This window comes from Oncorhynchus keta, chromosome 2 (genome assembly GCF_023373465.1).
Source record: "Oncorhynchus keta strain PuntledgeMale-10-30-2019 chromosome 2, Oket_V2, whole genome shotgun sequence".
Classification (NCBI taxonomy): Eukaryota; Metazoa; Chordata; class Actinopteri; order Salmoniformes; family Salmonidae; genus Oncorhynchus; species Oncorhynchus keta.
The window spans coordinates 1222420-1234855 of record NC_068422.1 but is presented as its reverse complement, the minus strand read 5'-3'; the positions used below and the strand labels follow the sequence as shown (position 1 = coordinate 1234855).

The following is a 12436-nucleotide window of genomic DNA, read 5'->3' as shown; positions in this document are numbered from 1 at the left end:
GGTACTGCTACTACTACTACTACGACTACTACTCATACTACTACCACTACTACTACTGCCACTGCTACTACTGCTACTATCACTACTACCACTACTGCTACTACTACTGACTACTACTGCAACTACTACTACTAATACTACCACTACTATCACTACTACTCATACTAATACTACTACTTCTACTACTATTTCTACTAATACTACTACTATATCTTACTACAACTTCATCACTACCATGTGGACCTACATTTCTTTTTCTACTACTTACCTTCAAATAGTATATGAACACTGCTAGTATTTTTGTATAACATGCTGTATGTATATGCTGCTAAAGAACCACCTATTGTTGCTGCTACACAGCCTCTCTAGCTTTCTCTCTCTCTATGATTATACAGTGAGTCAGTATTGTGCTGTGAGAAGAGAGAACTGACCCAGACATCCTACCCAGGTGGTCCTGCCAGTCGTGTGTCGTCAACCACAGCAGAAAAGTGGTCGCAAACAGCCGAAGACCAACGCCAGCCAGCCCACACAGGGAATGCTTTAAAAAGAAAGAGGGGAGAGAGGCAGGAGAGAGGAGGGAGATAGAGGAGAGGGAGGAAGGATACCTAGCGATCTAAGGGTAAGGGGAACCGAGTAAAACCAAGTAAAGAAACTATTAAAAGATGCTCCCCAAAAAATGAAAAATGTAAACAATTTTTTTTTGTCTGTCATCATCAGATCAGATTTCAGAAGACATCTATGGTAACCATGGCGATATGGGTTGTCAGCTCTGTAACAGTGGTGATGTCAGCCCCCTGTCAGTATGAGGTGCTGTTGGGTGCTGTGACAATAGGCTGCCCTGAGGTTGACATACCGGCAGAAAGTATTGCCAGAGTCATGCCTTCTCCTGCTAAATGTCTCAATTTAGGGAGCCCAATTCTGTTTAGACTGTGGAAAAGAGAAATAACTGGTTATGACATCCCACAGCCATGCTCTGTTTGGGAGATATCCAACCTTTTCAGTCACTGATTCTCTCCGTTGCTCCATGACGAGAGCAAATAGACATAAACAAAGGGCTCGCACGCACGCACGCACGCACACATACACACACACACACACACACACACACACACACGCACACACGCACACACACATAAACACACACACATAAACACACACACACACACACACACACACACACACACACACACACACACACACACACACACACACACACACACACACACACACACACACACACATAAACACACACACACACACACACACACACACACACGCACACACACACACACACACACACACACACACACACACACACACACACACACACACACACACACACACACACACACACACACACACACACACACACACACACACACACACACACACGCACACACACACACACACACTATTTTCTTTCATTGTAGAATAATAGTGATGACGTCAAAACTATGAAATAACACAAACAGGATAAAAAAAAGCGTTTAAAAAAAATCTCAAAATGTTTTATATTTGAGATTCTTCAAAGTAGCCACCCTTTGCTTCGATGACAGCTTTGCTTCACCTGGAATGCTTTTCCAACAGTCTTGAAGGAGTTCCCACATATGCTGAGCACTTGTTGGCTGCTTTTCCTTCACTCTGTGGTCCAACTCATCCCAAACCATCTCAATTGGGTTGAGGTCGGGTGAATGTGGAGGCCAGGTCATCTGATGCAGCACTCCATCACTCTCCTTGGTAAAATAGCCATTACACAGCCTGGAGGTGTGTCGGGTCATTGTTCTGTTGAAAAACAAATGATAGTTCCACTAAGACCAGACCAGATGGGATGTCGTTTCACTGCAGAATGCTGTGGTAGCCTGCTGGTTAAGTGTGCCTTGAATTCTAACTAAATCGCAGACAGTGTCACCAGCAAAGCACCCCCACACCATAATGACTCCTCCTCCATGCTTTACGGTGGGAACCACACATGCAGAGATTATCCGTTCACCCACACCGCGTCTCACAAAGACACCATGGTTGGAACAAAAAATCTCAAATTTGGACTCCAGACAAAAGGACAAATTTCCACCAGTCTAATGTCCATTGCACCTGTTGCTTGGCCCAAGCAAGTCTCTTCTTATTATTGGTGTCAAGTACTGTTTTTTTGCAGCAGCAATTCGACCATGAAGGCCTGATTCACACAGTCTCCTCTGAACAGTTGATGTTGAGATGTGTCTGTTGCTTGAAGTCTGTGAAGCATTTATTTGGGCTGCAATTTCTGAGGCGTGTATATCAAATGAACTTATCCTCTGCAGCAGAGGTAACTCTGGGTCTTCCATTCCTGTGGCAGTCCTCATGAGAGCCAGTTTCATCATAGAGCTTGATAATTTTTACGACAGCACTTGAACTAACTTTCAAAGTTCTTGAAATTTTAAATGATGGACTGTCATTTATCTTTACTTATTCGAGCTGTAATATGGACTTGGTCTTTTACCAAATATGGCCATCTTCTGTATACCACCCCTACCTTGTCACAATACAACTGATTGTGAATACAACTCAAATACATTAAGAAGTAAAGAGATTCCACAAATTAACGTTTAAGAAGGCACACTGGTTCATTGAAATGCATTCCAGGTGACTAACTCATGAAGCTGGTTGAGAGAATGCCAAGAGTGTTCAAAACTGTCATCTCCGCAAAGGGTGGCTATTTGAAGAATCTGAAATATAAAATATATTTTGATTTTGTTAACATTTCATTTTTTTTGGTAACTTCATGATTCCATATGTGTTATTTCATAGTGTTGATGTCTTCACTAATATTCTACAATGTAGAAAATAGTAAAAATAATGAATTCTAAAACCTTTGACCGGTAGGATATATGCACACATACAGACACACACACATACATACACACACAAACAAAAAAACACACACATGCACACACATACACACACACAAATATATATACAAACACACACACACACACACACACACACACACACACACACACACACACACACACACACACACACACACACACACACACACACACACACACACACACACACACACATACACGCAAATACACACACACATGCACATACACACATACACACACCCTCTGTTATCTCTATCACACTGAGAACTGGGAGTGCAGACAAAAGGCAAATGCCAGATTCCATTTTATACAAGAATAAATATCCACATGGGCGGTTATTCTCCATTGTTTGTTTATCTATGCACTTCCATCACTCTGTGAGCTACGTTCGGTAGCACATAAACAGCCGACCGGCGATGTGTTCTAATTGAGCTCGGGGAAAGTCTCTGTCGGTCAAAAGTCTGACCTCCTTCTTGTTCTTTTATTAACATTATTAGCATTTCACTGTAGTGTTGATGAAGAGCTACAGGTCTGCATTTCACTGTCGTGTTGATGAAGAGCTGCAAGTCAGCATTTCACTGTAGTGTTGATGAAGAGCTGCAAGTCAGCATTTCACTGTAGTGTTGAGGAAGAGCTGCAAGTCAGCATTTCACTGTAGTGTTGATGAAGAGCTGCAAGTCAGCATTTCACTGTAGTGTTGATGAAGAGCTGCAAGTCAGCATTTCACTGTAGTGTTGAGGAAGAGCTGCAAGTCAGCATTTCACTGTAGTGTTGAGGAAGAGCTGCAAGTCAGCATTTCACTGTAGTGTTGATGAAGAGCTGCAAGTCAGCATTTCAATGTAGTATTGAGGAAGAGCTGCAAGTCAGCATTTCACTGTAGTGTTGATGAAGAGCTGCAAGTCAGCATTTGACTGTAGTGTTGATGAAGAGCTGCAAGTCAGCATTTCACTGTAGTGTTGATGAAGAGCTGCAAGTCAGCATTTGACTGTAGTGTTGATGAAGAGCTGCAAGTCAGCATTTGACTGTAGTGTTGTGAAAGAGCTGCAAGTCAGCATTTGACTGTAGTGTTGATGAAGAGCTGCAAGTCAGCATTTGACTGTAGTGTTGATGAAGAGCTGCAAGTCAGCATTTGACTGTAGTGTTGATGAAGAGCTGCAAGTCAGCATTTGACTGTTGATGAAGAGCTGCAAGTCAGCTGTAATGTTGATGAAGAGCTGCAAGTCAGCATTTGACTGTAATGTTGATGAAGAGCTGCAAGTCAGCATTTGACTGTAATGTTGATGAAGAGCTGCAAGTCAGCATTTGACTGTAATGTTGATGAAGAGCTGCAAGTCAGCATTTGACTGTAATGTTGATGAAGAGCTGCAAGTCAGCATTTGACTGTAATGTTGATGAAGAGCTGCAAGTCAGCATTTGACTGTAATGTTGATGAAGAGCTGCAAGTCAGCATTTGACTGTAATGTTGATGAAGAGCTGCAAGTCAGCATTTGACTGTAATGTTGATGAAGAGCTGCAAGTCTGCATTTCACTGTAGTGTTGATGAAGAGCTGCAAGTCAGCATTTCACTGTCGTGTTGATGAAGAGCTGCAAGTCAGCATTTCACTGTAGTGTTGATGAAGAGCACTTTCACAGTGTTGAGGAAGAGCTGCAAGTCAGCATTTCACTGTAGTGTTGAGGAAGAGCTGCAAGTCAGCATTTCACTGTAATGTTGATTTCAATGAATTGAGCTGCAAGTCAGCATTTCACTGTAGTGTTGATGAAGAGCTGCAAGTCAGCATTTGACTGTAATATTGATGAAGAGCTGCAAGTTTGACTGTATTGATGAAGAGCTGCAAGTCAGCATTTGACTGTAGTGTTGATGAAGAGCTGCAAGTCAGCATTTGACTGTAGTGTTGTGAAAGAGCTGCAAGTCAGCATTTGACTGTAGTGTTGATGAAGAGCTGCAAGTCAGCATTTCACTGTAGTGTTGATGAAGAGCTGCAAGTCTGCATTTCACTGTAGTGTTGATGAAGAGCTGCAAGTCTGCATTTCACTGTAGTGTTGATGAAGAGCTGCAAGTCTGCATTTCACTGTAGTGTTGATGAAGAGCTGCAAGTCTGCATTTCACTACAGTGTTGATGAAGAGCTGCAAGTCAGCATTTCACTGTAGTGTTGATGAAGAGCTGCAAGTCTGCATTTCACTGTAGTGATGATGAAGAGCTGCAAGTCAGCATTTCACTGTAGTGTTGAGGAAGAGCTGCAAGTCAGCATTTCACTGTAGTGATGATGAAGAGCTGCAAGTCAACATTTCAATGTTTCACTACAGTGTTGAGGAAGAGCTGCAAGTCAGAATTTCACTACAGTGTTGATGAAGAGCTGCAAGTCTGCATTTCACTGTAGTGTTGAGGAAGAGCTGCAAGTCAGCATTTCACTGTAGTGTTGAGGGAGAGCTGCAAGTCAGCATTTCACTACAGTGTTGATGAAGAGCTGCAAGTCTGCATTTCACTACAGTGTTGAGGAAGAGCTGCAAGTCTGCATTTCACTGTAGTGTTGATGAAGAGCTGCAAGTCTGCATTTCACTGTCGTGTTGATGAAGAGCTGCAAGTCTGCATTTCACTGTAGTGGTGAGGAAGAGCTGCAAGTCAGCATTTCACTGTCGTGTTGATGAAGAGCTGCAAGTCAGCATTTCACTACAGTGTTGATGAAGAGCTGCAAGTCTGCATTTCACTGTAGTGGTGAGGAAGAGCTGCAAGTCAGCATTTCACTGTCGTGTTGATGAAGAGATGCAAGTCTGCATTTCACTACAGTGTTGAGGAAGAGCTGCAAGTCAGCATTTCACTGTAGTGTTGAGGGAGAGCTGCAAGTCAGCATTTCACTACAGTGTTGATGAAGAGCTGCAAGTCTGCATTTCACTACAGTGTTGAGGAAGAGCTGCAAGTCAGCATTTCACTGTAGTGTTGATGAAGAGCTGCAAGTCAGCATTTCACTGTAGTGTTGATGAAGAGCTGCAAGTCAGCATTTCACTGTCGTGTTGATGAAGAGCTGCAAGTCAGCATTTCACTGTCGTGTTGATGAAGAGCTGCAAGTCAGCATTTCACTGTAGTGTTGATGAAGAGCTGCAAGTCAGCATTTCACTGTAGTGTTGATGAAGAGCTGCAAGTCAGCATTTCACTGTAGTGTTGAGGAAGAGCTGCAAGTCAGCATTTCACTACAGTGTTGATGAAGAGCTGCAAGTCAGCATTTCACTACAGTGTTGATGAAGAGCTGCAAGTCTGCATTTCACTGTAGTGGTGAGGAAGAGCTGCAAGTCTGCATTTCACTGTCGTGTTGATGTAGAGCTGCAAGGCAGCATTTCACTACAGTGTTGATGAAGAGCTGCAAGTCTGCATTTCACTGTAGTGGTGAGGAAGAGCTGCAAGTCTGCATTTCACTGTCGTGTGGATGAAGAGCTGCAAGGCAGCATTTCACTGTAGTGTTGAGGAAGAGCTGCAAGTCTGCATTTCACTGTCGTGTTGATGAAGAGCTGCAAGGCAGCATTTCACTGTAGTGTTTACAGTGCTGTGTACTGTGCATGTAACGAAAACACTTTGATTTGTCTGTGATGCCAATAAGGTTACAGAGGCAGTGGAGGGACCACACAGATATGTAATACACTAGAGTGTATGTGTGGTCCCTCCATAGAACAGCACAGTTCTAGAATGTGTTGACAATGGCAGCCATCTTGGTCAGGTCTATTTAGTTCTATGGGAGGGACGATATTAGATATTAGACATCACTTGTACCACTGTTACAGAGCACAGACTTCAGACCTGTGAGTGTAGAGGGCTTGGACAGGGCTGATAGGAGATGTAAGGAATCATACAAATAAGTAAAGTTAGACAGGGTTGAAACTTACAGACCGGTCTGGTGTCTTCTGTCCACTAAGGGGTGAAGAGGGGACTAGCCCTAAATATTGAGAGCACCAAGGGGGACTGAAGGGAAGGTACCATTATGTAGTGTTCAAGGCTATAATTGGATTCCGGGTTCGGGATTAAAGTGTCTGCACATTTTTATATATTAAATATTATATCTGGAGATTAGGGTTAGATAGAGTAATGTGTATATCTGGGGCTGGACACGGGGGGCAGTGGGGTATGTGTTTGGGGCAGCGATCTGGGGGTAGGGTAGGGTGGGGTACAGGTGGAGTAGGACAGAAAGCATTCCCTGATGGGTCAGAACGACAGCGTGCTCATTTGGCAGTGAGCGGAGAGCCGCAGACTCTGGCCACTGAAGGGTTCAATACCATCCCCTTCTATTCAACATGACATACAGCATATCAATAGCTAACAGGGTAGCGTGTGAGTATAATATACACTGAACAAAAATATAAACGCGACATGTGAAATCTTGGTCCCATGTTTCATGAAATGAAATATGCATTAACAATATATATACTTTTGGACACAAATTTGTTTACATCCCTGTTAGTGAGCATTTCCCTGTTTGCCAAGATAATATATCCATCTAACAGGTAATGCATATCAAGAAATTGATTAAACAACAGGAATATTTATATCTGTAAAAAAAACTTTTGGGGGGAAAAATTAATTCTTATTGGCTGGGCCTGGTTGCCCAGTGGTTGCCTGGCTGCCAAGTGGGTGGGCCTATGCCATCCAAGGCCCACATATCACTGCATCCCTGCCTAGTCAAGTGAAATCCATAGATTAGGGCCTAAATTATTTTTTCCAATTGACTGATTTCCTTATATGAACTGTAACGTCAGCAAATCTTAGAAATTGTTGCATGTTGCATTTAACTTTTTGTTCAGCATACTGTAGATGTAAGAGAGAATGTGTGTCTGTTTCAGGATGAAGAGGGTGCGATGTGTGGGAAAGTATTGTATGAAACCTGTGTAAAACTATGATCAATAAACCTATGTCAGCTTGCCTTCAGCAATGTGTTCACGTTACAGTATGTGCACAGTTTGGGTTGCTTGTTGTGGTTATGTCATGTGAGCCATAGGCTAGGTGCACCATTTGTGTTTTGTTGTAGCTGCTGTGGCATGAGGCTATACCGCGAGGCGCAGCATTACCTAGGTTGACTGTGAGGCGGACACGGCCAGTCTCCAGCTCCAGGCGCAGTGTGTCTGCGCTGTCACGTGAAGTTGTGGCCATCAGCACGCCGTATGCCCGTTGAGAACGGAACCGCAGCGACACGTCTTCAGCCTCCGTCTGCATCACCACCGGCATCTGGATCTTCATGAACTTACTGCCGTCATAACTCAGGATGGTCGCATCTGGGAAGAGGAGAGGGGGAGGGAGAGGGGAGGAGAGATGGGGATGGGAGGGAGAGGGGAGAAGAGATAGGAAGGGCAAGATAGGAGATATAGGGAGGGGAGGAGAGATGGGGAGGAGAGGAGGGATAGGGAGGAGAGGAGAAGAGAGATGGGGAGGGGAGGAGAGGAGAGATGGGGAGGGGAGGAGAGATAGGAAGGGCAAGATAGGAGATATAGGGAGGGAAGGAGAAGAGGGATAGGGAGGAGAGGAGAGATGGGGAGGGAAGGAGAGATGGGGAGGAGAGGAGGGATATGGAGGAGAGGAGAGATGGGGAGGAGAGGAGAGATGGGGAGGGGAGGAGTGATGGGGAGGGGAAGAGAGGAGAGGAGAGAGAGGAGATATAGGGAGGGGAGGAGAGATGGGGAGGAGAGGAGGGATGGGGAAGAGAGGAGAGATGGGGAGGGGAGGAGAGATGGGGAGGAGAGGAGAGATGGGGAGGGGATGAGAGATGGGGAGGGGAGGAGAGGAGATAGAGGAGAGGAGAGATGGCGAGGGGAGGAGAGGAGAGAGGAGAGGAGAGATGGGGAGGAGAGAGAGGATAGATGTGGAGGGGAGGAGAGGAGATAGAGAGGAGAGGAGAGATGGGGAGGGGAGGAGAGGAGAGAGAGAGGAGAGATGGGGAGGGTAGGAGAGAGAGAGGAGAGAGAGGAGAGATGGGGACGGGAGGAGAGGAGATAGAGCAATTAATTTTTTTAGGTATTTATTGCAAAATCTAAGTAAAGTCTAAATACTGCACTCAATATCAATTTAGCTTGACAATAAACATAATATTTTAAATATTGTAACTGAAATGTATTGTATTTGGATAAAGTAATCATGATTTCAGAGAAAATGGCAATTGATTTGGTTGTCAGTTTCCAAATATGTTGCAGTGTTATGGGAAATTCACATGAGGTTGGCGGTACCTTCATTGGGGAGAACGGGCTCATGGTAATGACAGAATCAGTGGAATGGTATCAACTACATCAAACACATTGTTTCCTGGTGTATGATGACATTCCATTTGCTCCGTTCTAGCCAATATTATGAGCCGTTCTCCCCTCAGCAGCCTCCTGTGTTGTAACGTTCTGTCCATCGTTCGTATGTGTTTTCCTTGTTTTAGTGTTGGTCAGGACGTGAGCTGGGTGGGCATTCTATGTTGTGTGTCTGGTTTGTCTATTTTGTCTATTTCTATGTTTGGCCAGATATGGTTCTCAATCAGAGGCAGGTGTTAGTCATTGTCTCTGATTGGGAACCATATTTAGGTAGCCTGTTTTGTGTTGGGTTTTGTGGGTGATTGTTCCTGTCTCTGTGTTTGCACCAGATAGGACTGTTTAGGTTTTCACTTTTGTTGTTTTGTTTAGTCTGTTCATGTATAGTCGTCTTTATTAAAAACATGAATAAACACCACGCTGCATTTTGGTCCGCCTCTCTTTCACCAGAAGAAAACCGTTACATGTGTGTAAAATATATTATTAAAACAGAAGGTTATATTTGCTAACACTCTTCAACACACACATGCACGCATGCACACACACACACACTAACACACGCACATACACGAGCACACACATCCAACATGGTTATGTCTGTTGCTGCAATACTCTCAGGCCCAGATTCCCACCAACCAGTAAATATGAATGTGTGTCCATACTGACACGTGACAAGACCATGACTGAATTCATAAACAAAGGCTTCAGACTAGAGAGATTGGACTGTATTACATGTCAGTCATTTAGCAGATGCTCTTATTCACAGAGACTTACAGGAGCAATTAGGGTTAACTGTCTTACACAAGGGCACATGGAAACAGCAACATTTCGTTAGGCTACCTGCCTGCTTAGGTGACACGGTTAAATAGTCCTGTAGGGTAGTGAAGTCAGAGTAAAATCACCATGACACCACTATTCTAAAGGTGGGCACTGCTCCTAACCCAGGACCTTGGGTATAAAGACAGTGAAAAGGTTTGTCTTGGCCTCAAGGATTTTATATGATGTCAAATACTATGTGAACCCACGTATCAGTTCTCTCTACAGTGATTCTGGGCAGATTGTTTACCATTGTGAGAAGAGGGTGTAACAACATCCCCAATAACCAGACAAACCACAACCTAATAACACAACCATTAGGGCCACAGACAATACAGACAGACAGAAGACAGACAGTCCTGCAATTCTACACATTTTGACATGTGGTGGAGAGAAAGTTTTGCAATTTTAAAACTAATTTCATGCAATTCTACTCATTTTGCCTTGGGGCAGAGAACAATTTCTTTTTTTTTACAGCTAACTTCCTGCAATTCTACCCATTTTTACATGGGGGGAAGATACATTTTTGTCGTTTTAAAGCTAATTTCCTGCAATTCTACATATTTTGCCATGACTTATGCCATGTTAATATGATATCAGAGTGAGCTTGACTAAAAAAATCTGTCTGGCCCCTGCAGGTCAAAGCCCATGGGCACATGCCCTTCGTGCCCGGTCGGTATTCGGCCATAACAAATGTTAGCTGGCCTGTTTAGTTTAGTTTATTAGGATCCCCATCAGCTACTGTACTTATTGTGGTCCACATACAACTTACAAATACATGATAAAGTACAGAACAAGAACACCATAAGATAGCACGTTAAATGTAATTTGGGGAAGACACTTAGAGAGTACAAAAATACTATTTACACACTATTCATACTGTATACATACAGTGGCAAGAAAAAGTTTATGAACCCTTTGTAATTCCCTCGATTTCTGCATAAATTGGTCATCAAATTTAATCTGATCTTCTTCTAAGTCACAACAATATACAAACATAGTGTGCTTAAACTAATAACACACAAATGATTGTATTTTTCTTGTCTATATTGAATACATCATTTAAACATTCACAGTGTAGGTTGAAAAAGTATGTGATCCACGAGGCTAATGACTTCTCCTGGAGTCAACTGGAGTCAGGAGTCAGCTAACCTGGAGTCCAATCAATGAGACGAGATTGGAGATGTTGATTCACAAGAAGCATTTCCGGATGTGAACCATGCCTCGAACAAAAGAGATCTCAGAAGACCTAAAAATAAGAATTGTTGACTTGCATAAAGCTGGAAAGAGTTACAAAAGTATTTCTTAAAGCCTTGATGTTCATCAGTCATAAGACATATTGTCTATAAATTGAGTTCAGCACTGTTGCTACTCTCCATAGGAGTGGCAGTCTTGCAAATATGACTGCAAGAGCACAGCGCAGAATGCTCGAGGAGGTTAAGAAGAATCCTAGAATGTCAGCTAAAGACGTACAGAAATCTCTGGAACATGCGAACGTCTGTTGATGAGTCTACTATATGTAGACTAAACAAGAATGGTCTTCATGGGAGGACACCATGGAACAAAGCCACCGCTGTTCAAAAAAAAACATTGCTGCAAGTCTGAACTTTTCCAAAGTGCACCTGGATGTTCTACAGCGCCACAGGCAACATATTCTGTGGACATATTAAATTACAGTTGAATAGTGTGACAGGAACACACAAGACTATGTGTGGAGAAAAAAAGGCACAGCACACCAACATCAAAACCTCATCCTAACTGTAAAGTATGGTGGAGAGAGCATCATGGTTTGTGGTTGCTTTGCTGCTTCAGGGCCTGGGCAGCTTGCTATCATTGACGGAAAAATGAATTCACAAGTTTATCAAGACATTTTGAAGGAGAATGTCAGGCTATCTGTCTGCCAATTGAAGCTCAACAGAAGTTGAGTGATGCAACTGGACAACAACACAAAACACAGAAGTTAATCAACAACAGAATGGTTTTAACAGAAGAAAATACATCTTCTGGAGTGGCCAAGTCATAGTCCTGACCTCAAACCGGTTGAGATGCTGTGGCATGATCTCAAGAGAGCAGTTCACACCAGACATCCCAAGAATACTGCTGATTTGAAGCAGTTTTGTAAAGAGTAATGGTCCAGAATACCTCCTGACCATTGTGCAGGTCTGATCCGCAACTACAGAAAACGTTTGGTTGAGGTTATTGCTGCCAAAGGAGGGTCAACCAGTTATTAACTCCAAGGGATCACATGCTTTTCCCACCCTGCACTGTGAATGTTTACACAGTGTGTTCAAAAAAGGCATGAAAATGTATAATTGTCTGTGTGTTATTAGTTTAAGCAGACTGTGTTTGTCTATTGTTGTGACCTAGATGAAGCTCAGATAAATTGTTATGACCAATTTATGCAGAAATCCAGGTATTTCCAAAGGGTTCACATAATTATTCTTGCTAATGTATGTACAGTTGAAGTCAGAGTTTTACATACACCTCAGCC

General features: G+C 43.1%; 1 protein-coding gene across 15 annotated transcripts in view; it reads right to left on the bottom strand.

Annotated features, from left to right (window-relative positions):
• Positions 1-12436, bottom strand: part of LOC118360900 (neurexin-1a-like) — an 819333-nt gene that overhangs the window by 480494 nt on the left and 326403 nt on the right. For all 15 annotated transcript variants that reach the window (XM_052470649.1, XM_052470658.1, XM_052470697.1 and 12 more), the window contains one exon: positions 7915-8118. In XM_052470649.1, the coding sequence (XP_052326609.1) occupies positions 7915-8118 (204 nt within the window). The remainder of the gene's footprint in view (positions 1-7914; positions 8119-12436) is intronic.